Below are 25638 nucleotides of genomic sequence, written 5' to 3'. Positions count from 1 at the left end.
AATCAGAAGCATGGAGTCTGTCTCAGTTCAGAATGTATTGGATTGTATTTGCCATTTTTACTTTGTCTTACGTCAGCGCAAGTGGCGTGACGTCACTTCAGGAGGCGTGGTTAAGTGCCCGGAGGGGTCAATTGACAGGTGACCAGCCCCTCATCCCTCCCAAAGTCAACAGGGGTAGCTCAAGATCATTCTTGACCCTAATAAGACAATGGTATAGAACAGGGGTGCCCAGACTTTTTTACCCCAAGATCTACTTTTCAAGCAGCCAGCCTCTCGCGAGCTTCCGACAGGATGGGGGAGGGGATGATGCTGATGATGCTCCCAAACCGTTTTTGGTTGATGTTGTGTTGCCTCCTATAGTTAAAATACAGAATTAGCATTTTCTGCACTGTATTGTCTGTGTTTTCATCCTTGGTCAGGCTGTGCCAAGGTGGAATTTTAAAATGACACACCATCTCATCCTGCACTTTCTACTTTGGCTTCAGACCAGAACATTCCCACTCGGAAAAAGATAAAATCTCGTCCAGTTTAACCACTTTTTCTTTAATTGTTCACATACTCCGACAATCATTGCATCTTCAAACATCAGCGTTTTTGTTTAACTTTCTCCATTAATATCGAAAGTAAACATAAGCAGCATGTCTAGCTCGTCTTTGCTCTACGTTGCCCAGACTGTGTTGCTAACTAAAGCAGCGGTGGTGGACGCTGTCATTATAAAACACATTGATGGGCTGCGTAAGTACTGTAACATTTGGAATTATGAGTGGGGTGTGTAAGGTAAAGTAGGAAACAATGTGTGTGGCGGAGCACCGGTCGTTGTTACCGAAAGTTCCGTGTCCTGCCTAAAAGAAACCAGTGGCTTCTTTTAATTTTTTACAGTACGTATGTGAATTGTGCCATTGGATGTAACAACCAGTCATCCCTCACTCATTAAATAACATTGCAAAATGCCACAAACTGAATAGCTGTGTTGTTGTTGTTATACTTTCAATTTGCAAACGCAGAAGATCAGCGAAGAGACTGCATCAGTGGTGCACAATTGCGCATGTGCGCAGTTTAGAGGGAGTTAGTTGATGTCTTTTTTTTTTTTTTTTTTTTTTTTTTTTTTTTGGCCCACCATCCCGCGATCAAGACTGACGAAGACTGGTTGATCGCAATCGACGCCTTGAGCACCCCTGGTATAGAAAATGGATGGATCTTTTTAATAATAACCACCGTATGGCTTTCCGCAGGCAGCACGGCGGCCAACCGCAGGCAGGAAGTGTGGCGGTCCAAGCGCGTGTTCTTCCTCACGCCGCAGGTGATGATGAATGATCTGTCCAGAGACACCTGTCCGGCCAGGCAGGTCAAATGTCTGGTGATCGATGAGGCCCACAAGGCGCTGGGCAACCACGCCTACTGCCAGGTAAACATGGCATTGTGAAGATGAAATCACACAAAATTTGCCAGCCGTTCTCTCGAAATCTGCTTGAAATGTGTTTGAAGCCGGGGTTGATGTTTAAAAAGTACAACAAATCGGCTTAGCGAGCATACATACAATGAAAACCTAAACCTTGTTTAGGGTTTCAGACAGGGGTTGAACATTACAATTTGAGGCGTGACAGAAAATGGCCACCTTGAGAGAAAACCACGTAACATAACACAATCATTGCACATACACAAATAGGGTAATCAACGACGTGTTGTGCGGAAAGGCTTTGGTGTACGTTTTGATTTCCACCGAACCCTTCAGACTGATTGACCGAGCCAAGGTTAAGGACCACTGGCTTAGAACAATAAAGACATGAATCGCAGGAAGAACATTTGACTGTTTGGCAAGAGTTTATTTGTTAGATTTTTTTTTTTTTTACCACATTTTTATATCCAAACAAAGAACGAAAAGAAAAAAAAATACAATTAATTTACATTCATTAACAGTGGGATAATAATACCTTTATAAATGACAGAATAGGAGGGTTTCTCTCATCTCCAATTATCTGATGTAGTAGGTCATCCTCAACCAAGTTTATACCCATAAGTGAGGAAAAAAAAACTTAAAGGGTAAACAATAACAATGATCATAATAGTCAATAAAAAAGAAGAAAAATGATACCACCTCAAAGCACCTTATAACAAATGTTCCAAAAACAATGTACAATGATTTACATATTCGCTTCAAGTAAAAAAAATGTTTTTTTAGGTTTCAAATTTTCTTGGTACCAGAATCCTTGGGTGATACCTCTTCTGACAACAAGACAAGATACAATACTTATGAGTTAAAAAAAATACTGCAATACACGCTAAGAAAAAATAGGTAATAATGTCAAGAACAAAAGGAAGAAGTGGTGGAAAACAATGAACAAAATTAAAATAAACTTGATTTCACATTATGTAGTCACAACTTTTGATGTTATGGCATATTTGGTCCAATTTTCCCAATGTCTTGTCTTGTTCTTGCTTCAAAATGAAAGTCTCCATTTTAAAGATATTTTGAATCACTTTAATCCAATCCTCAACCGACGGAGTATTCTTTATCAACCATTTCCTTGTGCTAGTGACAAAATACTGTGTATATATATATATATATATATATATATATATATATATATATTCATTTTCTGGACCCCTGACAGTATCCGGTATTTCTTTGATTTTACAAGTGATTTCAATTACAATAACATGTAAAGAAAGGCATTACCTGATTAGTTTAGCATCACATGAAAGGGATAAGTGTTTGCAGTATAAAAGCAATATAATTCGCAAAGTCACCAGCAAAATATTATTTATGCATTATGCCTTTTAATATAAAAGTCACATTTCTTCATCATTATTTTTCTTTACCATGAAGTGATGTTGTGGTCGATCGTTATTGCGAATAGGCAGGAGTTCATTATAGCACACAAATAATAAAATTTCTGTTCATTCAGGTGATCAGACAGCTCAGCAGTCAGACTCTGCAGTTCCGCGTGCTCGCCCTTAGCGCCACTCCAGGAGGAGACATAAAAGTGAGAGTTTGGTCCTTTTTCTTTCCACAACCAGCCGTGACACACAAGCTAACAAAATGTAACGTCCGCGCAGTCGGTGCAGTGTGTGGTCGACAATCTACTCATCGCTCACATTGAGCTGCGCTCGGAGGAAAGCCCGGACATCCTGGCCCACACGCACCAACGCAGTGTCGAGAAAATGGTGGTGCCACTGGGGGAGGCGCTGGCTGCCCACCAGGCTCGCTATTTGCAGGTAGGCCCCCCCTACATTATCTGTCACTACCCAAGTGCGCGGTTTAGTGTTGCCTATTTTTCGTGTTTTGCTCGCACTCAATGGTCACGGGACTCTTGGTTCTGTGAATCATTAACAGGCAAACCTCACTAGATTTTACACCAACCCAAAACTGACTAGCTCTGTAGGTTGTTAATAATAATATGAATAAGTCTATTAAATATTAATGTAAATCACTGAAACATGCACATTTTGAATGATTGCTACTTGTAAATATAGGAAAGCAAAACAACTCTACTGAGTCACTCTGCTGTAATGGTTCAGTTAAAATGTATTGTCCACACTTTAATAAAATTTTTACCAAAATAAATGGTTAGTAAGCAAACATTTAATCTTTTAATCCTAAATATTAAATGCAAATGTATTTAAGTAGGCAGCGCGAGGGGTGATTGGTAGATCGTCTGCCTCACAGTTCTGAGGACAGGGTTTCAAATCCCAGTTCCACCTGTGTGGAGATTACATCCATCCATTTTCTTTGACGGTTATCCTCACGAGGGTTGTGGGGGATGCTGGAGTTTATCTCAAGTGTCAACGGGCAGGAGGCGGGGTACATCCTGAACTGGTTGCCAGCCAATCACAGGGCACTTGGAGACAAAGAGCTACACCCACAATCGCACCTAGGAGCAATTTAGAGTGTCCAATTAATGTTGCATGTTTTTGGGATGTCGGAGGAAACCGGAGTGCCCAGAGAAAACCCATGCAAGCTCCACACAGGTGGGGCCGGAATTGAACCTGGGTCCTCAGAACTGTGAGGCCAACGCTCTACCAGCTGTGTCCACCATGCTGCCCTGGAGATTGCATGTTCTCATCATCCCAAAACCATGCACGGTACATTAATTGAAGACTTTAAAATTTCCCCTAGGTGTGAATGTGAGTGCCGATGGTTGTTTGTCTATATGTGCCTTGCAATGTTTGGCAACCAGTTCAGGGGGTAACCCGCCACCTCCCCAAAGATAGCTGGGATAGGCTCCAGCACTCCCGCGACCCTCGTGAGGATAAGCGTCTCAGAAAATGGATGAATGGATTGAACTACAAAGTTAGAGTAAATACAATTAACAATACTGGAGGCAGTGATTATTTTGCGTACCACTACACACACCCTCCAATATGTTTGTCTCCAAAGAAATTCTGCCTTTTTAACACGTTAGGTGCTATTTATTTATTAATTCTGGCAGTAAATTGACTCATTTGGTTACACCTCTTACATGTCATTTTGATAGATTGTGTAAATTTGACAACACACTTTGTATTGTGGTGTAACAAAGGACCAAGTTTTAAAGTGACGTATGTGGCCTAATTAAGTTGTCAGGTTTAGTGGCATTCTTCCAGCTAGTTTTCCATTTTGATTGATCCTCTCTGTTGTTTTCTTTTCATATAGCTATTATGTATCAGGTTTGTGACCTCATTTCAAGCGGTGCTTTATGATTTGAGTAGTTTGTGTCCACCTTCTTTGTAACATTGGATCCCATTTAGTAGGAGGGATTTCCCATGAGGAAAATTCCAGTGTGGGTTAATAGGATTTGTACTGTACACAGAGATGTTCTTATACAAAATCTGTACATTTATTGACACAATTGGAGAGTTATTCTTTGACAATTGTTGTAGGTTGCATTAGTGTCTTCTTTTTCTTTCGGCTTGTCCCGTTAGGGGTCGCCACAGTGTACGGTATTATTTATATTGTGGCTAGTGAGTGTTGATGCCACAAAATTTTTTTTAAACCTTTTCATACTCAGAATTTGCAAAAATCACTGCGTCAACCAGTTTAGTGTGTGGTCTGCCTTTTGTCCAAAGTTAGCTGCCGTAGGCTCACGCACGCCCCTGACCCTGTATATACTGTATATTCTCCCTCTTGTCAGTTATTCACAGATTTATGTATTTGCACCTTTTATATTTGTATGTAATGCCCTATGAGGCCACCAGAAGCCTTGGATAAAAACTAGTATTATTTTGGAAGGAACTACACAATGTGTATTATAATTTTTTTCATTTTTTTTTTTATTTTTAAGACCTATTATGTCATGGAGAAACAGCTAAGTTTTGCCTGGGTTTTCTGCCAAAATGAAATTATTTATAAGGATCATGCTGTTGGTTGACCTTTTAAATGAGTGTTTTGGGGAAATAGTTTGTGGTAACTATTAGCTTATAGGTATTTTTTTCACTCTGCAATAGTCATTTGGCCCTATGTGTAGATTTTCATTTGATCATCGTAACCAGCCAAATAGCAGCCAAACCAGAATTATTATTTTTGCAAAAATGACGGTGCATCAGATGGAATGATAGCTAACAAACAATGGAAAATAGGGCTCTCATGTTTTGTAGTTCTCGGGATAGACACAGACATATCCAAAGAAATGGCACACTTCAGTGAAATGCAAACTGTACACACACGTACAGTAATCCAGAGCTCAGGTAAAGCAACAGCTAAGGACATAGCATGGGTGTTTAGTTCTGTCATTACAAGTCGTGTATCCTGACATTTTACGTTACCTGTACCATGTTTTGTCAATGGGAAAGCACCAATATCAAGTTGGCTGTGTGAAACCATCTTGAAAAATAGTAAAAGTAAAACACAAGACTCGTTTTGTCATATTTAAAAGACAGGAGACAAGCACATTTATTAACCAAAATAAAACCACAGTAGCGCTCTGCTGTTTGTTGCACTTATATGTTCACAGTACAGCACACGATAGCCTCTGAACTAAAGCAAACATACAGTAAAACAGGAAGGGTTGATGTTCCCATATAACCAGGCTCACAGGGGAGAAACACATTTGCATTTTGTATTGTAGCTTTTGAAGCACCCACACTCAGTCATTATGTGAAAAATAACATCTTTGGATTTTTTTTTTTTCTTTTCTTAAACGGACAAATAATACCCCCAAATAATAAATCTTACGGAGCAAATCAAAGTTTCCTTATCCAATTTCAAAATCCTGCAATTCATAGAATCATATATAGAATCTTGATTTAAAAAAAAAAAAAAAAAAAACATCTTTATTGAAGTACAGCTGGTGGATTGGTTAGTTTGTGAAAATATACACATTTACCTGATAGATCTCTAAGCACCACTTTACAACAAGGGCACTCTTAATAACCAAAACCTTCATAAGGGTACCCTTATTTTGAAGTCATACCAATATTTAGTCATTTATGATAGAACATTACAAAAACAGTTTGAACTACATGAACAACATTTCGCTTTCCTTATAGTCTTAGAATCTGATCTCTGGTTGCATTGTCTCTACTCAGCAGCAGCGGTGGTTGTCATGGTACAGTAGTAAGTACGTACACACTTATCACAAAAGTAGCATGTCGAGAGAGTTTTGCGAAAAATGAAAAGACGACAATTACCCAGGTGGAGGAAACACGAGGAATGCTTTGAGTTGCTCACCTTGGATCTATTTAAGTGCTTTTGATTGTCATTCAGCAGTAGAGTTTGGTTTTTATGCACACAAATTCTCTTACATTCATGCACTGTTTTTTTTTCTCAATTAGTGTCTCGTTTCATTCAGGTAGATTATTATAGGCATTGCGTTTCACACGACAGAAACCACATCCAGCTTCTCCGCACGATCGACTCGCCACTCAAACGCAGATTCGTTTATTGGTCCGGGGTATTGAGAAATGGGTTTACCGCTCGGTTTTTGATTCATTGATCCCGTCGAACCATTTAACCTGCAACAATTCTGAGATTTGAACGTTACAGCAAGGGCATCAACGCGTCCACATTTAACATCCCGGGTCAGCAAGCTAAATATGCGATGGAGAAGCCGTGCTACTGACAAAAAGTAAGAACGACGGAGGTGGCACATCCGCAACTGAGAATTAACTTAGCGGATTTGTTAGAAAACTCCCAAGGTTTTCAATATGGCATGGGTGGTAAATATGGAGTGTGCTGAGCTGCCAAGACAGCGACTAAGAAAGGATGATGTTGCACCTGAGGGCTGGGGTTGGTGGAGAGTCATGAGTGGAATGCTGCCGGGGAACCTCACTTCGCTGTCCCCCGTCAACGGCGCTCCAGGAACCAGATCTCGTTCTGGCGCTGGCTGTGGGCCGGGTTGGTGTAGCCAGCGACAATGAATGAGTCATTGACGCAAACACTGGGGGACTCGAGCAGCTCGGCCATGGCGTTGATCTGATCCACAATGGTCAACTCATTTGTGGGGCCGGTGAAGGGCCTGCAGGTGGAGGATGGATTAAAAAGAATAAAAAAAACTAGATTTGTAAGAAAAGATCATGTACACAGAACCTAATTAATTGCAAATCCTGCAATCATTTACCGTATTTTCCGCACTATAAGGCGCACCTAAAAGCCTTCTAATTTTCTCAAAAGCCGACGGCGCGCCTAATAATCCGGTGCGCCTTATATATGGATCAATACTGAGCCTTTAGTGCAGCTCCATCTAATGGATGCATAGCTTAACCCCTGCCTCTATTGTAGCGTCAATTCCATGCGCCTTATAATGTGGTGCGCCTTATATTTGGAAAAAAAGCTTTTAAATAGGCCATTCATTGGAGGTGCACCATATATTGCGGTGCAGAAAATACAGTACTATCATCGTTACTCACTTCTGGTATGAAATACTTTTATTATATACAGTGAAGAAAATAAGTATTTGAACACCCTGCGATTCTGCAAGTTCTCTCACTTTGAAATCATGGAGACGTGCATTTCAGGTGCATGTCCACTGTGAGAGACATAATTAAAAAAAAAAAAAAATCCAGAAAAATTCACAGGGTTTTCAATTACTTATTTTCCTACTGTATATTGAAAGTTGTAATTTTGGAAAATCTAATTTAAGAGTTTTGTAGATACCATGGCAGTTAGTATAATACTTGCATATGAGTTCCAATTGTGTGAGTTTATTAATTTATCGTAAGTAAGTTTCTTTCGGCTTGTCCTATTCGGGGTCGCTACAGCGTAACATCTCAGAGGAACGCTCATATTTGTTTGGTAAATATGGAGTGTGCTGAGCTGCCAAGACAGCGACTAAGAAAGGATGATGTTACACCTGAGGGCTGGGGTTGGTGGAGAGTTTATATTGTATTGTATTGTATGTATTTATTGGATAATTTATTAATTATGATTAGATGTTTTTGCCCACCTTGTGTACACCACAGCTGCGGGCCAGATTTCGATGACAATCTCGCCGTCGAGAGGTTGAGGGGGCTGCGCCTGGTGGTCGGTGGGCAGGTAGTACGCCACAGTCACTTCCTGGGCGATGACTGAACGGTTCTCATCTGTGCGCACCACCGTCACGATGGGCAATGACATGCCAAGGTAGTCGCCTACAAACGAAGGAAAATAAGACATCCCGCCGTCAATGAGCAAAACAGAGCTTTTGGTCATCGTGTTGTGTTTAAACTCACCTAAAGTGTTCTGCTGGCAGATATATCTCATTATTCGCATGAAGCCGTAGCATATGCTCTGTTCATACGTCTCCTCTCGCATTGTTATGCAGGCCCAGTGGCCCTTTTCATAGTGGCGCTTCTCGTACAGCAAGTCTCCACACTACAAAAGTATGCCAAGAGAACAGCTGTTATCAAGGCTATTTGCAAATTATTATTAACAAGCAGCTGTCACACTTCATACATATACTGAACAAAAATATAAGCGCATTCCATTTTCCGTTAGCTGGACTCTTTTCTACATACACAAAGAGCCATTTCCCTCAAATATTATTCACAAATCTCTAAAAATCTGTTAGTGAGAATTCACTTATGTTGAGATAATCCATCCCATCTCACAGATGCTGATTAGACAGCATGATTATTGCACAGGTGTGGCATTTAAAATATTTATGGCCTGCACAATTTGAGATAATTTCTTCACAGTATTATTATTTTTTTAAGTTCCTGATTCCATGGCTTTTAAAGGCTGGAAGCTCAAATTATGTAGAAATAAACAAACACTTGACATTGTTTAAGTTGTGGGCCCTGAAACTATAAACTATGAAAGTTTAACTTTTTTAATGTAATTGTAGAAATAAACTTTTCCTAGTTGCTGTCAGTGTTGGGCATTGTGAAAAAACATGTTTTATTGTGTGTTTGGCTACAAAGTTTTAACAGTGCAGTACACCTAGAAGAATCTCATGGTTAAAAAAGGGAAATCTTCACAAGTGGATTTATGAGATCTTTACACAGAAAACAGGTGTCTGATTTAAAACTTTTCCCATATGACCCCCCCCCCCCACACACACACACACACACACACTGACACCTGCCCTAAATGAACAGGGCTCTGCAACTGGCCTTTCTTTAAACACAAATTTCAATGAACTAATTAAGTTAAACCAATTAGCCAACTTTATTTATATGGCCCCTGAGGGGGTTTAAGTGGCTTACTGCAGTGGGAACATGATCCCTTTGAAGAAGATATAGTTGCCTAGTTGGAAAAACACTGCAGAAATATTATTGCAGCAACAACGGAAAAGATCTAAAAATTGTCTTCATCTTGGTGTTTGACAACATGGTCAAAACGATTGTTGACAACTTCCCCAATACGTAAAACAAAAGGTCAGATCCCTACCTTTTCTTTCCGGGACAGGAGAGTGAAAGGGATGTGTTCTCTGTTACCGCGTCCATTGTTGTTGGATGTTAGCTGTTGAATGGGTTCGGCCATTTCTGTAATTTAAAAAAAAAAAAAAACACCAACAATACAGTTACTACAAATTCTTATCTTAACTCTTTAATCCTAATAGCTAGCAAATAATGGCTTCAGCATTAAACTGTATTTATTGTATCAACATTGTAATGGTGGACTCATTTCCAGTGCAAATTTCTCAACTGTGGGACTAATAAAGATTGTTAGATTAGAAATATTTATTTATATCAATGTACCTTTGAACTTATAGGCCCCTTTTCTCAAGTGACTCGCGGTGACATTAATTAATTTATGGTTTTGATCCATGAGGCTGTCTAGCCTTATCGTGCATACAATTTTCTCACTGGACACATTAATTCGCTTTTCTATTTTGCTCTTCAAAGTTAATTCCCATCAGACCTATGTGACAAGTTTACTGTATTACCCAAACACTTATTTTTGCAACTTCATGTCACGGTAGTTTAGCAGTTGGCATAGCATCTCGTCTCATGTTAATTACTCCTCGTCCTCCCTCGTTGACGATATTTGTCACAAGTGTAGCTAATTTGCTGCCATAGATAGCCATAGATAATAGACTTATGCTGCATTGACACCGGACGCAGAGCTAATGTCCATCTCGCTAGTTATTTAGCTGCGTTAGCCTTAACTCATACTAGGTAGCTAGGGTGGCGTAAAATAGTGTGCACCAAGCATTCCCCCTTAGTTCCGGAACAGCGGAAAGCAGTGACTGTTCAATGTGGAATGCATCTACCATTTATTTAGATATTTTACAATATTGTGTAAATGACCATGCACTGGTCACGGTCCCTAGCTTTCATTATAATGATATCCTGTTTGTCGTTTTATGTACCGTATTTTCCCGCACTATAAGGCGCACCTAAAAGCCTTAAATTTTCTCAAAAGCCGACAGTGCGCCTTATAATCCAGTGCGCCTTATATATGGATCAATATTGAGCCTTTAGTGCAGCTCCATCTAATGGATGGCTAACATAACCTCAACCTCTACTGTAGTGTCTATTCTATGCGCCTTATAATGCGGTGCGCCTTATATGTGGGGAAAAAAGTTTTAAAATAGGCCATTCATTGATGGTGCGCCTTATAATGCGGAAATTACGGTAAGTCTTTTGACCCTAAACTGGAAATGCACTTTGGGGCCATTTTTGGTCGAAACAGTTTAGTGGCTGAAATTTCTATTTTCATTCCTTTGTATCAACAATTGTATGGAAAAGGCCCTACCCAAAACCTCTTTAGTCACAAATGAGGAAAACACCCAGATATACATGATCTCTGATAGTGCTGGTGTTAGAAGGCTACCAGATGGACAGATTGCCGTGCCATGGCATCACGTGGAGTGATGTTTATAAGGGGTGACACAGGGAACACAGATTAAAGTTGCCTACTCCAAGCTACAGACCACTACTGACGCAAAGGTCAGTTTTGGCACATCTGTTATGCTGTGGCAAATTTTAAAGTCTGGTCTGGCCACTGACCTTTTAAGCAATGACTCAAATGATGATGATAAAAGAACTCCATCAACTGGAATTAACTAGGCTGATGTACTTATATGCAAAGCGCTAACAGAAATTCAATCACATCAAATCAATATGAAAGTAACTAGGGCGCATGAATCCTTAGTGTTAGACCCACCAATTAATTGAAGTGACAGTACCAACATTTTTGCATGTGTATATCGTAAGAAATCAATGTCTGTTTGACTTGGTCATCCATTCTCTTTGACGACAGAAGATAAGAGTTGCTATGGCAGCACGTCAGTCTCTAGATGCAGTCTATAGCCCCAACACACGCTTTTGCTTCCTTGGCTTAAAGAAACACTCAAGTCACATCCAATTTAGAGCTTAGCAGGTGCTCACCTAGCTTCTGTCTAGAAGAAATGAATATACATTTTTTTCTGGGCAACAATTCTATCAGCTGCAAGGTTTAGTGTCTGCTTATTTGTTGGCAGAAATATTGATTAATGCATGCATCACAATATTCCCATACCCAACTCAGTATCGATTCAACAATCAATTCGGCAAATAATCAAGACTTGATTCGCCTCCTGGCCAGTAGGGCGTGCTGTGCGTGTGACTTGCAATGGCTTACACGCGTGTATCAAAACGCAACAAAATCTGACTTTTGGAGTCGTTGTCGGACTGGAGTTATTTACCTTTAAATGCCAAACAAAGAGATACACAAAAGCTGTCTATGGAGGAATATTTATTTATAATCACCCTTTCTAAAAAGAAATAAATGTTAAGTTGGAATTTTTCAGTCTATGGAGATTTTTTTTATTTTTTAACACTGTATGCTCAAATAAGTTATGACTGTCTCTTATGAATCAGTTTCAAAGCATTTAAGTCATTATTGAATCATAACCTAAACAATCCAAATAGTCGAATGGCAACAAAAAGAATACAAATCTATGTCCCCAGTCTATTATCTAATCATGCATTAGGGTGGAGGCCTTTTAGAATGTGATTTCTTTTGCCATTTATGTTCGTGTGCCTTTTAAGAGTTGCACAGACAGTCTACTACATATGCAACCATCCTGAGAAATTAACGTCACACTTACACCCCCATATGAAGCACACCTGGAAGCGCACACACACAGTCTTCAAACCTCTTCTTAGCGTACTCTGTGTATTTGACTGTAGTTGACATGATTGTTTAACAACATTTTAGGAAGTTCAGGTTCAAATAATCATGTGAGCAACCCGCAGATACACAGTGTGCGAACCTGTTTTCCGGGTTTGGTCAGGTGACATGGAACCATCGCAGCAGAGGGTGAAGAGCCTAAAATGGCTGCATTTCATGTTTTCTGGAGATTGATGAATTATTCTGATTCTTATTCCACAACCCTATCATTAACCCTTTTTAAACTACTAATGTGTATTGTAACATGTACTTCTTTTCTTAAACTTCATATCCTGATACTGAATGTGTGGCGTAAACTAAAAAATTTGAGATGATAAAATCAGCCTTTGATAAACAGTGTTTACGTTCTGGCAATTACAATTTTAGGTAAAAAAAAAAAAAAAAAAACTAAAAAAAAAACTACCATTCAGCTCACTGATACATTATACATCTAATAGTGTCTTAAAAATAACAGATGCTTGTTGTCCATGTTTTTCACCCGTCCAACAGTGCTTCTGTCTGCAACAAATGTCCATGGTATACGTGGACAACTGCAAAATAGTTCGAGGTGGCTGAAAAGTTTGCGCCAACCAATTTTTTTGTGGTCAACTTTGCTGAATTGGAAGAATCACTCCTCCTCAGAGCCCTTATGGCACATGCAACAGTCCCCCCCCCCCCCCCCCCAAATAGTCGGTTTCCATCATCTTTAAAGACAAAGCACTGAAAATGAAAGCTGACCAACATCTCTTTGTTTAAACATAGCAGTGATTTGAAAGCTTTATTGGGCCAAAGCACATACCGTAATTCCCGGCCCACAGAGCGCACCTGGTTATAAGCCTCGGTACACAGAATGAGTTTAACACTAGTACCACGCTAGCGTGAGCACGGCAGCAGCGTTAACGTATAAACTCATTATAACCAGGTGCACTAACGCTAGCGCCGCATTACCACATAAACCGCAGGGTTGAAAGCGTGTGGAAAAAAAGTCGCGGCTCGTAGACTGGAAATTACGGTGTTTTATATTTGAAAAATCTCATGCCCCACACAACCTAAAATGCTACAAAAATGGATACACCTTTATTGTATTTTTCCCATCTAAGAGAAGAGGATTATTTATTGTCTATCTCTCTACATCCCTGGCAAAGATGGATGAACAAAGCTCTTATTTTTTGTAAATAATTTTCAGATAAATTGAGTAAGTTTGGATAATTTCCTGCGGCACACTTGAGAGTTCTCACGGTACACTAATGTGCCAGTAGTTGGGAATCTGTAACATAGTAACATGTATTTTAACCTTGGAAAATAAGTAGTGTTATGAGCAGATGAATTTCTGCTTAAAATCAGGTGGCTGCATGAGCCACTTGACTGATTTATGCAGATTTTTATATTAATATTGATGCAACGCTGCGGTTAGATTAAAACACATTACGATAGGAATGTTTTCCATCTCGTGCCAGCATGTCAACATAACGTTTCGTTTTATTCACACCATACTATGATGTAACATTATATACAGCCATGGTGGATTGATGTGCTAAGGTCGAATGGTGTTTGATGATCTATAGCGCTATAAAACTTTAGTTTTTATGCATGATTGTTAGTGTCTGTATTACGAGGCAACTAGTTCCAGGAGTTCTGGCTGATTAACAGCTTTATTGGTGATTGTTGTCCGTTGGTTCACCGCCAAGAACTTGCCATTGCTTTGCTTATTAAGACATCAAAGAAGCTGATTTACATTTGGATTGTCGGATGCATATTTGGGTGAGCTCATCATGAGGCCCGCATCGCAAGACATTTCCATCTGCTAAACCTCCTGGCACAAATCCTGGCTTCACTTGTGCTGTTTTGCGCCGTATTTACGTGTTGCAGGAGCAGCCACGTACCAACCAATACGGACTAGGTAGATAATCTCTCCCTGAGGTAGAGAGATCCAACAAGCCATTTTGTGCTAAATCCTCAATTAGTGCCATGCTCAAGAGGACAGGCAGGAGGGACATCCAGCCATATGTTGTTGGGTTTCCCCACTGTGTAACAGTCTGTAGTAGTGAATTGACAAAACACTCATCCGTGGTATATTCAAGACTGATATGATACAGAAATATGGCTATGGCTATGGCTGAGTTGCACGTGACATCACGCTTGTTCACCAGGGTACTTCACCGCCATCGTTGCAGACAAGCAGTCAGCTGTCCATCATCATCATGCCAGATTTTTGTTGCATCTACGGATGTGGAAATCGCGGAAGCAGACACATTGGGAAGCGATTTTTTTTTTTTTTTTCATGTTCCAAAGATTAGATTGCATGAAGATGATACAATGGCATTATCGAAAAAACGCCAACAAAAGTGTCTCACAAATATACGACGTGCAGATCTGAACAAAGCTCGAGTACACATGGCAAATGGTCGTTTGAAAGTCTGTTGTGATATTTCTAGTGTCTGGATATTCTACTTCAGGGAAGTCTTTCAGATCTTTTGAAATCACGTGGTTGTGGAGCGTATACGGATCGATATCTTCACAGCGTTCGATCGTCTGTACATATCTAGCTTTGGCGACATCGAGTGAATTAAAGTAGGCAGAAAACATCTGTCGCTTACACATTGGTCTGTGGACGTTGCCATGGTGATGTCGCCTACAACGCCTCGCTCGTCTGTAGAAATGGCGGCAATCATCACGTGATTGAAACTCATCAATCAAACTTTTGAGCCATCTTTCATGGTTTAGGAATTGCCGAAATTTACCTAAACCATGTGACCTTAGGAAGATCGCAAGTCAATGATATGGAAAGCTTTGTATTTTGTTCCAGAAATCACCGAAATTGACTTGTTATGCCCCCAACGCTGATAGTTTGGGATATTGTGGGGGCGGGGTGGGGAGTGAAAACCATTTAAATCATATATATCAAACTTATTGTGGGCTGAATGTGTGAATAGCAGCGTTACTTATTTCAAAAGAATCTGTATACTAAGAAAATTCAAAAACTATCAAAACTACTGGCTGAAGGAGCCATTTTCCACCATTAATTACAGGAAAATACGTGTTCAAGCTGGAGTGCCGTGACCACATTCCACATGACTTAATAAAAGAGATCACACACGCACTTGTGTGTACACATACGCACACACTCCTTCAACCACATGACTTTTATAGACACAGAACTACACTGACAAGAATTTTCTTATTCCAGACCGTCTACTCTGTCCATTCAGCCATCCACAATGGAGCAGAAAATATGATTATTTCCCTTATTTTACCCACTGAATCGTGTATAAAAGGTCTTGCAATTAAAGAACTGTCTCCAAATTAAAAACAAAACAAAAAATGGACTGAAAGACGGGGGCATGGTGGATGACTGATTAGCACATCTGCTTCACAGTTCTGAGAGCCCAGGTTCAAATCAGGCCTCTCTTGTGTGAAGATTGCTTGTTCTCCCCGTGCCTGTGTGAATCCCCCCCCCCCCCCCCGAGTACTCCGGTTTCCTCCCACGACCCAAAAACATGCATTGTAGGTGCTTAAAAAAAAAAAAGCTTCTAAATTACTCCTAGATGTGAATCTTTGTTCATATATGTCAGGGGTGTCAAACTCATTTTTCTCGCGGGCCACATTGTAGTACTGGTTTTCCTCAGAGGGCCGTTACGACTGTGAAACAAAAATATCGAATCGTCTCATCATATTTACATCATCAATTTATGAACTAGTTTTGGAATTGAAAATCGGGGTGTTTTTTTTTTTTTTTTTCAACAATTCATGTTTGGTAACACAAAAATGCTTGTAAGGTCTCAACTTTACCGTTCATAATACTTCCCAATTTGAAATTTTGGTCCCGATTTTTCCATGGAAATTGACGCTGTAGATTTAGCTTTGCGGGCCACATAAAATCGTGCGGCGAGCTGGATCTGGCCCCCGGGCCTTGAGTTTGACACCTATGAAATATGTGCTGTATTTGGCTTTCGACCAGTTCAGTGAACCCCGCTCCTCACCCAGTCTCAGTAGGGATAGACATTTCCACAAACCCAGTGAGGATATGTTATGCATAAAATTGACGAATGCACTGGAAAATACAGACTATTGTGTTTTGCTCCTTAATTGAGGAGGGGTACACACGTAAACATGTTCACGGATTTCTAAAATGTGAGACCCCACAAAAAAAAAAGCCATAATTTTATTTTGATGCAAATAGCGACAAAACTTTGTTCTTCCCAGTGACAGGTTTAAGCAGATAGTTAATCGATGAATAGAGAAGAACTTATTTAGCTGAATGTCTGCGGCGCACTGGCTTAAACCAGTTTACGAGCAGTCCAGACTCTAGATTCTAGATTTTGAAACGTCTCACTTTTCATTGCAAGTATTATTTAAGTATTGCCAGTCTTTCAATGAGCCAGTCCTGACTGGAAACAGTTTCTGATAGCGCACGTCATTCTGAATAATTAACCCACTTCGCATTGTGCACATAACACGCTCGTAAAACTATTCTTAATGTGTAATTAAAAAAAAGCAACAAAAATCAAATCACTGTGGTGACAGTGAGGCTGTGCATATTGCTACGCTTTTGTATGCACTGCATCTCAACTGCGGATTTTATGAGAAAACAATGACCTCCTGGTCATTTTCTTCAAAATGAAAAAAATAGAATGTGTGATAAAATGCTCTAGGACACATGGGCTGCTGCTTCAAGTCATTTGCCAGAAATAATTGCTCAAGACCTGATATGAATAGATAGAGTTAACGTGTTAAGGCATCTAGTTTGCCTTTACAGTATACTTGTGCAGAACCCACGCACGCAGTTTTGAAAATGCGCTTCAGTTCTTCTCCAAGTCAGCAGTGTCGCTACGCCTGGAATTGCCTAGGAGTTTCCTCAGCAGCTTTTGGTCATTTCCGGTAGCCGTTTTTGACTCTTCTTCCGTAACAATAAACAAAGCAACAACAATGGTGACTGGAGCACCGTCTGCTTCTATAAATGGAACTATATGCCCAGATGATACATTTAATTGTGCTGAAAAATCCATCGAGGCGGTGGTGACGTAGGTGGTATGTGGAGGAGGGAGGAACGGTGAGTACGTCATCACAGCATGTGACTAAAACTGACCAATAACAAGAGATGATCTCGGCGTAGACACTTTTTAATTTTTTTAATGTGTGCCGTGTATGATGGTCTGAGCGCTCCCGGTGCTGAAAAGTCTCCTTGTGATTAATGCGCACGCGCGTATATTTTGTAAACATCCGGCCAGTCTGAAACATCCCCACCTGTGCTTCAACATTTAGCCGACAACTTGTAGCCGAGCGTTCGTCTTCGCTATGGACGTCTCAGAAAGACGAACACAGCGAACGCACATGTGTGTATATCTTTTTATCAACTTTTGTTTTAAGGTTAGGTTATGACGTATGTTCGCTCCCGCTATGTAGAAGAAGGGGTTAGGGTTAGGGTTATTTCCCAGTAAGCGTCTGCTACGTACCCAGAGTTCCCCTGTTAGTAACGCATGCGCATTCATCAGAAGGAGACTTTTCAGCACGGGGGAGCGCTCAGATCATCACACCGGCAATTTATGCAGAGGGGCTGTGGGTAGGTCACGTGATGCATTGTGGGTATTGTCGACCGCGTTTGTATAAAGAGGCCTTTACATTGCTTGTTACTCAAAATGGTAAGCATTACCGGCATCGCTGAAATGTCCATTTATTGTGCAGGTGTTTGTACTTTTATGATCAAGAGGGCCCAAGTATTGGAAATGGAAATTACTTCAATTGTGGCAGGTTGCATCCACTCAAAAAGATCAGTTTAGTACTATCAATTGACAATAACATTAATAAAGAAGACTGAAGACTACATTTGATGGGATATATAACATGAAACGTTTATAAACTTGTTTTAAGCCTGAAGTGAAAGAGTGAGGTCTTGCTTTCAAATTACTCAAGGCTACTTTAGGGTCCCATGATTTCGGTAAGTGTTGGCAAGCAGACGCATGTTTACACTCGGTAATAACGCGTTAATGTGCATTTCATGTTAAATGTCACCTTTTAAAACCGCGTTACAAAGCCTCGGAGCGTGTTGCATTCTCGGCGTGCCTCACAAGTAGGCAGACGGGAGTCGAAAAGAGTTGAACTTCAAAATTAGGTCGTCACTTGTTGTTTCGGTCGGTCTACTTTATAAACGCACGAAGCTAAGGCTACGCTAACCGTGTCAAAATGTTACGCTTTGCGTCCAAACATAATAGCAAAGTTATTATTTACCATTTGCAACTTGCACTTGGTGTCCCCTGGCTACGTCTTGCCAGTAGTGGAGCAGTCGGTCGGGGTCTTCGTCGTCGTCCTCTAGGCTCCCGTTGCCGGAGTCGGAGAGCTGGTCCTCGGAGAACGACTCCAAGTCCTCCAGCGTGATCATGCCGCCGTCGCCGCCGCCGTCGATGGGGCCACTTCCACCGCCTCCACCAGTCATTTGACAGCCGCCGCGGTCCATTATGTCGCTGCGATTATAATATGTCTTACGTGTTGTTTTGTTTTTTAGAAAATGAAAAACAGAACAACAAAAGATACTATCGAACAAAGCTACGATAAAATCCCCAATGTAACGATTTTTTTTTTTTTATTCCTTCCGTGACTTCGCTGCGACGCGTGTCCAGATTAGGATCACGGCCGCTCGTGGGTCAACAAATCGGCCACTTCGCAACTGTCTACGACGCTTTCAGCCATGAAAAGACGATGACAATGCGTTTGCCCGTCGTTATCTTGGACTTTGGGGTAAAAACAAAACAAAAAAGAAATCGGCCTGATTAGAACGCCCTCGATGCCCCGCAAGTGTTTTGCACCCACGGACAACATATTTATATGAGGCGAAGGCACACCACGTGACTGTCAGGGCCTCACCACTCCCCTCTCCTTGAGCCGCCGCCGAGACGATAAATAGTGCCAACGCAACAACACAGCCAACACATGCACTGTGGATCGCTTTATTCAGAAAAGGCAAAGGAATAAACGTAATAGAGTAGTCAAAGAGTATATTTAGAACATTTAAACCAGTCCTCCAAACAAATACTTAAAAAAATACTCATACACTACTACTAAGTACCTTCTGATTCATTTTTTTTGTCAATGCATTAATGTAGAAAAAAAGAAATATATATATATTAATAAACGTAATAGAGTAGTCAAATAGTTTATTTAGGACATTAAAAGCAGTAACTTCTGATTCATTTTATTTTTTTTCAATGCATTAATGTCAAATTAAAAAAAAAAGTATATATATATATATATCGCCCTGTAATAATCCCTTTACCTGGCACTAATGCATTAAAGGCAGACTGCTTTTTTTATTTTTATTCTTCCTTTGCAGCAATGAGAAGTTCACATTTGTTGTAATGAATTAAAAAATGTGGGGAATTTTCATGCACAATTAGTAATTTCAAAAACCAGGCCAGAGGTCAGCATCTACTTCGTGAGTACCGATTGTATGAAGGCCGACATGACCTGTTGCGGCAAACTTCAGAGACAGAGTTCACTACATAAAATATTTTTGTTTAAAATTTCATATGATTTATTTATTTATGTATTTATCTTTTAATCATTTTTTAATTTCTAAAATATTATATTTTATATGATTTTATATATTTTTTTCATTTATTTATCATTATTTAAAAAAATGTAAACAATTGAGGGTCAATATTTAAAGTGCAAAAAATAATAATTAGTGACCTGTGCTATTTTTAGATCATCCTCGCAGGTGCCTTAAAGAGGTCCTCTTGGGCAACCATGCGCCCGCGGGCACCGCGTTGGTGACCCCCTGTTCTCGGCACTACCATATTTATTGAATACGTGACCAGGATAACCTGGAGAGTGATGTCACATGTGGACCACGCAGCGTAGTTAATATTGATAAAACTACCGCAAATGCTTCTTGCTTTGATCCTGAAAGGATGAGGTTGATTAGAACCGATTATTTTGCACCACGTTGCCCAATTCTGACCCTCCAGCATGAAACCGGTCTGATGACGCCACTGTCATTTGTTCACATCTCAAATTACCACTTGCATACATAAACGTACATTTTAAGTTTAAATACATATACAGTACGCCCCCCCCATATGTGCATCTGAAACCCGCATAATCACAACCTCTATGTACAGTACATGAATACATACTGTATTTTAAGGCCTACGTGTTCTGAGTGCTTTTTATATTTTCACTTTTGAGACTTGCACAATAAATTTTTATAAAAATTACCTTACTTTTATGTTAAAAAAAATCTGTTTAAACCATATAACATAAAGAAAGGAAAAATACAGGCAAGGTGCAATGATGACCATAGAATAGAATAAAAAAAAATGGCTATAACGGAACAGCACTGGCTGCTTGATATTCGAGCAATATATTCATCCATCAATTTTCTATTTGTTCTATTGATTAGTCATGTCGGTTAGAAAATCCCTTTGCACTCAAATGATAAGGTTATTATTCTTCTTTTACCTTGAATACAGGCTTATGATACCACTAATAAATCTGCCGTACATTTTCTATACTTCTTTAAAGTTAGAATAACTCCCCCGTATTATTTCAAATGAGTCCTTTGTCCGAGCATAATAAACAATCTTGAACTTGAGCAGGCGGGATTTGGTCTCATCTGCAGGGCCGCGAGAGCCAGCCACCATGTTGCACCCTTCTACACGCACGTACGGAGGACATTATATAATCCTCGACAGTCTGTGGGAGAGTTTCCATGTACAGTAAGCGTGTGTGCGCACGCGCATTTACTGCGCTGATCCACGTTGCCGGATTTATTTACACATGCCGCCTGGCACAAACTAAATTGATCCTTAACTGTCTGCTGAGATGAGTTCAATCATTGAAAATGTGATTGAAAAGCATTTACCAATTGTAATCATTTTATATGTCATGAGGTGTATAAACTTTTTTTGTTATTGTTTTGTTTGTTTTGGTTGACCTCAGGTTACCTTATTGACTTGTACATACACTCACAAATGCCTTCCATTGTTGACATGCAGAGTTCAGCCATGTGCAGATTCCGTTATTAATAGCAGCCCACAGAGCGGATTTTTTTTCTTCTCACATTCTTGACGTCACTTAACTCTCAGCCCTTCAACCAATCAGTTGCAGGCGTCAACACACGTACGCCCACGCAGTATTTTATTTTTTTTATAAGCAATATCGAAGTTCCCTCTCTCGTCAATGATTCTACAACTCTCAACTCTATGAATTAGTCTGACAGGTTATCAATAATTTTATCAACCATAACACTCTAAACAAAGCACAGTTCCTGTCAAATGTTTTGCACACAAAGTGTAAGAACACACAGTTAGAAATGGGCGACGTATTAACTGGTGTTTTTGGTGAAAGGTCGGGGGGTGGGGATTAATGGTTGTCATCCAACCCTTTGCCTTTGTCGCGTAAAGCTGTGTAAAGAGCACCTCGCTTCATCCCCGCTGACGATCACGCTGAGATTTAGCTCAAATGAGCCGAGTGTCTCGGTTTTCCGATCCAAAAGAAAGACCAATCGTTATCAGCCATTTCTGGGAAATGGCCTGGCTGTCGGTTTCACCATGCACAGTGGATATAATAATTCTACACACCCTTGTTCAAACGGCATGTTTAAACTGTTTACAAATCTTTTCTTCCATTCCCTTAACATGCACAACTCCTTTTAAAAAAATGTTTGTAATCTTTTTCAGAGGGAATTAAAAATTAAACATTTGAGATTGTGGTTGCATAAGTGTACACACCCTCTTATAACCATGACGTGGCTCACATTCATCACATTTAATCTCTTGTTTTCCACCGTTTGAAGTGCCTCTGATAGACCCCAAATTAAATTCAGCCGTTCTAGTAAGGTTTTCCTGATGTTTTCTTTATATTTCTAGCAGAAGCCTGAAAGTTTTCTGGTAACAATAACTACTCTTTGGAAGTGTTCATAATTCCCCTCATCTTGTCTATGGCCCAAGTTTCAGCTAAAGAAAAACAGCTCCCACCACGATGCTTCACTGTTAGTTTGGTGTTCTTTCAGCGATGAGCAGTATTGTGTCTGTGCCAGACATAAGTTTTGGAATTGTACGAAAAATGTTGAACTTTGATTTTAATCAACCCGTAACAGCACATGTAGGGAAATATGAAAAATGTTCAACTTTGATTTTTATTAACCCATAACAGCACATGTAGGGAAATGTTAGTCCAGTTATGATTGCACATCCCTTTAAAAAAAAACAGAACAATAAAATCATGATTCACCTATTTGAAGCAGCATAATACCCGGCCTACAGAGCGCACCTGGTTATAAGCCTCACCCAGTACATTTGTAAAGGAAATACTATTTGGTACATAGATGGGCCGCAGCTGTGTAAAAGCCGCAAGTACCCACATTGAAACGCGAGATATTTACAAAGAAGACGGTACACACAGAGTTTAACACTTGTGCTGCCATGCTAACCCTAATGGCTCTCTAACACTAGCACCGCGCTAACACTAACGCTAGTGCCACGCTAACAGGGCCGGTTAAAAAAAAAAACATACTGGTAAAAATCACTTAGACACTGCAGTACCACGCTAGCCCAGCGCTAACCGGGCCGGACTGGTAAAAGTCACTTCCTCGGCACATATATTCCACTGGTCTAACGCTTACCTTTTCCACTAGAGTGCCCCCTTGCGGCCATAAGAAAAAATGCACAAATTAGTCACATCACCGCATAAACCGCAGAGTTGAAAGCGTGTGGGGGAAAAAGTTGCGCCTTATAGGCCGGAAATTATGGTAATGCTGCAAGATTTTGTTTAATTCATATATTAAGTCTCATCGACATTGTCCTCACACCTTGTTTGGGACAAATGGAACAGACAACAAAGAGCCGCACAACAAACTATTTTTCGAAAAAACTGCCCAAGTTTATACTTTAGATCAGTCATTTCCAACCTTTATAGAGCCGAGGCACATATTTTACAATTGAAAAAGCCCACTGCAGACCAACAAACGTAATTTCACCAAAAATGGATAGATTAATTATTGTATGGACTTCCTGTCATCTAATAGAAGAGGATTTTTTTTTGTTCTGTTTGTCATTGTGCCTCACTAACATAAATAGATGAATAAAGATACATTATTTCTTGGAAATAAATGTTTTTTTTAGCAATTACATAAAATTGGATAACTTCCCACGGCACACCGGAAGAGCGCTCACGGCACACAAATGTACCCCACCATTCTGTTTGGGAATCACTGCTTTAGATCTGTAAACACAACGGCTGGAGAAACTGGGAAACAACGTGGTGTCTATTAATCATGTGATATGGATTTCTCTCCCTCACATTGTTGGGTCAAGTAGTCTGCACCAAGTACTGTGGCTTGGTCACCCACATATGTTTACTAATATCTCTTCGGAGCATGCATGGTTATAATAATTACAATCTGCTACCGGCCAGTGCCCACTCTATTTTGTAGATGATTACCTATTGTAAGTAGTCCTGCAACATATCTCCCACAATGAATTTGATTAATGTACACCTCTTTTTCTGTAAATCTACCACAAAGATTTGCTTTACAGGTACCACGTCCGCTTCCCAGACGGGACGAGAAGTATAGTGGTATAAATCATTGCAAAGGTTTTTTTTTTTTTTTTTTTTTTAAATTCCTGGGGGGAATTAATGAAGCGTCTCTTTTACATGTAATAAGTTACTTGGAGAGATTTGAATGTGTATGTAATGAAAAAAATGCAGTTGCTCATCACGCTCATGCCATGCTGCATTTGAACTGTTCCTCTATTTGTGTAGTATTACTCTTCTAGAGCAACATCTCTCCAACTCGTGAAACTGAAATTGTAATGATTGTCTGATGCCGCGAGGGTGAATAGATATCCACAAATTGTCTGCGTGACAAATTGCTCCCATCTTCCCCCTTGCTTTTATTCCAAAATGAGGACAGTGAGAGAGGAAAAATCACACCCAGCCGAAATGCTATAACTCGCCTATTCACTTTTAGTTATTTACTTTTTCAATTGGTGCGGGTTGGTTCAATAAATAACAGAAGCACGTGTGTGTGAGTGTGATCAAGGATGTGTGGAATCACTTCCCCGCTTTTGTGTGTGCTCGTCAGTGAAAAGCATCAGCAGGAAATGGCCAATTATGATGACCTACATACGTGCTGCGTGTCTTTGTGTGTGTGTGCGCGTGTGTGTGTCCGCCAGGTGCTGGAGAAGTTCATGTCTCGTCTGGTCCACAACAGAGTAATGGCGCACAAGGATCTACAGAGTCTTTCCAAGTACCAGCTCATCCTTGCCAGGGACCAGTTCCGAAAGAACCCGCCAATCCACATCAAGGTACGACTGGTTTCCGTTTACGGAACAATAAACTTCCTGGTTCAATGAGAATTAGTGTTAAAACAATTCTCCTCATTGTGCTTGTCATATTTTTGACATCACGAGACTAAGATGACACCCAAGCTGGATGTTCTGAGAAGGAAATGCCCACTGAACTTAGGTTGTCACTGAGTGTCAGCAGCAAGTTGCAACAGAGATACAAAGAGAATGGAAGAGTACCAGAAAGGCATAAAAATGAAACATTCTTAGAAATGTGTTGTTGGACTTGTGGATCAAATGACTGAATTGAAGTGAGCACAACCAATCAGTGTTTATATGCTGGATCTTCAAAATATGCCTTCATGTGAAAATGGTCTGTTATGCTGCTTTACTGTGCTAAAAACACATCAGTGTTGTCACTGAATCTTCTTCTTTTTCTTTCGGCTTGTCCCTTTAGGGGTCGCCACAGCGTGCCATCTTTTTCCATCTAAGCCTGCCTCGTGCATGCTCTTCTCTAAAACCCACTGTCCACATGTCCTCCCTCACAACATCCATCAACCTTTTCTTTGGTCTTCCTCTCGTCTCTGAACATGTCCAAACCATCGAAGTCTCCTCTCTCTAACCTTGTCTCCAAAACATGCAATTATGGCTGTCCCTCTAATGAGCTCATTTCTAATCCTCCGAGCGAGAACCTCAACATCTTTATTTCTGCTACCTCTAGTTCTTCTTCCTGTTGTTTCTTCAGTGCCACCGTCTTTAATCCGTACATCATGGTTGGCCTCACCACTGTTTTAAAAACTGTCACTTTGAACACCAGACACCTTCTGCCAGCTGTTTCACCCTGCTTGTACCCGTTTCTTCACT

At 40.2% G+C, this 25638-nt stretch overlaps 2 protein-coding genes across 6 annotated transcripts in view; one reads left to right on the top strand and one right to left on the bottom strand.

Moving 5' to 3' along the window:
- Positions 1-25638, top strand: part of fancm (FA complementation group M) — a 66202-nt gene that overhangs the window by 2724 nt on the left and 37840 nt on the right. For all 5 annotated transcript variants that reach the window (XM_061843208.1, XM_061843211.1, XM_061843209.1 and 2 more), the window contains exons 2-5: positions 1233-1405; positions 2907-2984; positions 3058-3216; positions 24664-24795. In XM_061843208.1, coding sequence (XP_061699192.1) covers positions 1233-1405; positions 2907-2984; positions 3058-3216; positions 24664-24795 — 542 coding nt within the window. The remainder of the gene's footprint in view (positions 1-1232; positions 1406-2906; positions 2985-3057; positions 3217-24663; positions 24796-25638) is intronic.
- soul3 (heme-binding protein soul3) lies at positions 5547-19292 on the bottom strand. Its single transcript, XM_061843222.1, has 5 exons — positions 18719-19292; positions 9785-9879; positions 8626-8767; positions 8361-8544; positions 5547-7433 (listed from the first exon to the last, which is right to left on the bottom strand). Exons 1-5 carry the CDS (start codon positions 18942-18944, stop codon positions 7262-7264), a joined length of 819 nt encoding a protein of 272 aa, XP_061699206.1. The 5' UTR covers positions 18945-19292; the 3' UTR covers positions 5547-7261.

This window comes from Syngnathoides biaculeatus, chromosome 15 (assembly GCF_019802595.1).
Source record: "Syngnathoides biaculeatus isolate LvHL_M chromosome 15, ASM1980259v1, whole genome shotgun sequence".
Lineage (NCBI taxonomy): Eukaryota > Metazoa > Chordata > Actinopteri > Syngnathiformes > Syngnathidae > Syngnathoides > Syngnathoides biaculeatus.
The sequence above is the reverse complement of the archived record's forward strand: the minus strand, read 5'-3'. Positions and strand labels throughout refer to the sequence as shown.

Excerpts from the sequence above, each read along its gene's own strand:
- soul3 (XM_061843222.1), bottom strand. The coding sequence starts at position 18,944 with ATGGACCGCGGCGGCTGTCAAATGACTGGTGGAGGCGGTGGAAGTGGC. Across the intron at positions 8,768-9,784 it reads TCCTGTCCCGGAAAGAAAAG|TGTGGAGACTTGCTGTACGA; the intron begins GTAGGGATCTGA and ends ATACTTTTGTAG. Across the intron at positions 8,545-8,625 it reads CTGCCAGCAGAACACTTTAG|GCGACTACCTTGGCATGTCA; the intron begins GTGAGTTTAAAC and ends CTTCGTTTGTAG.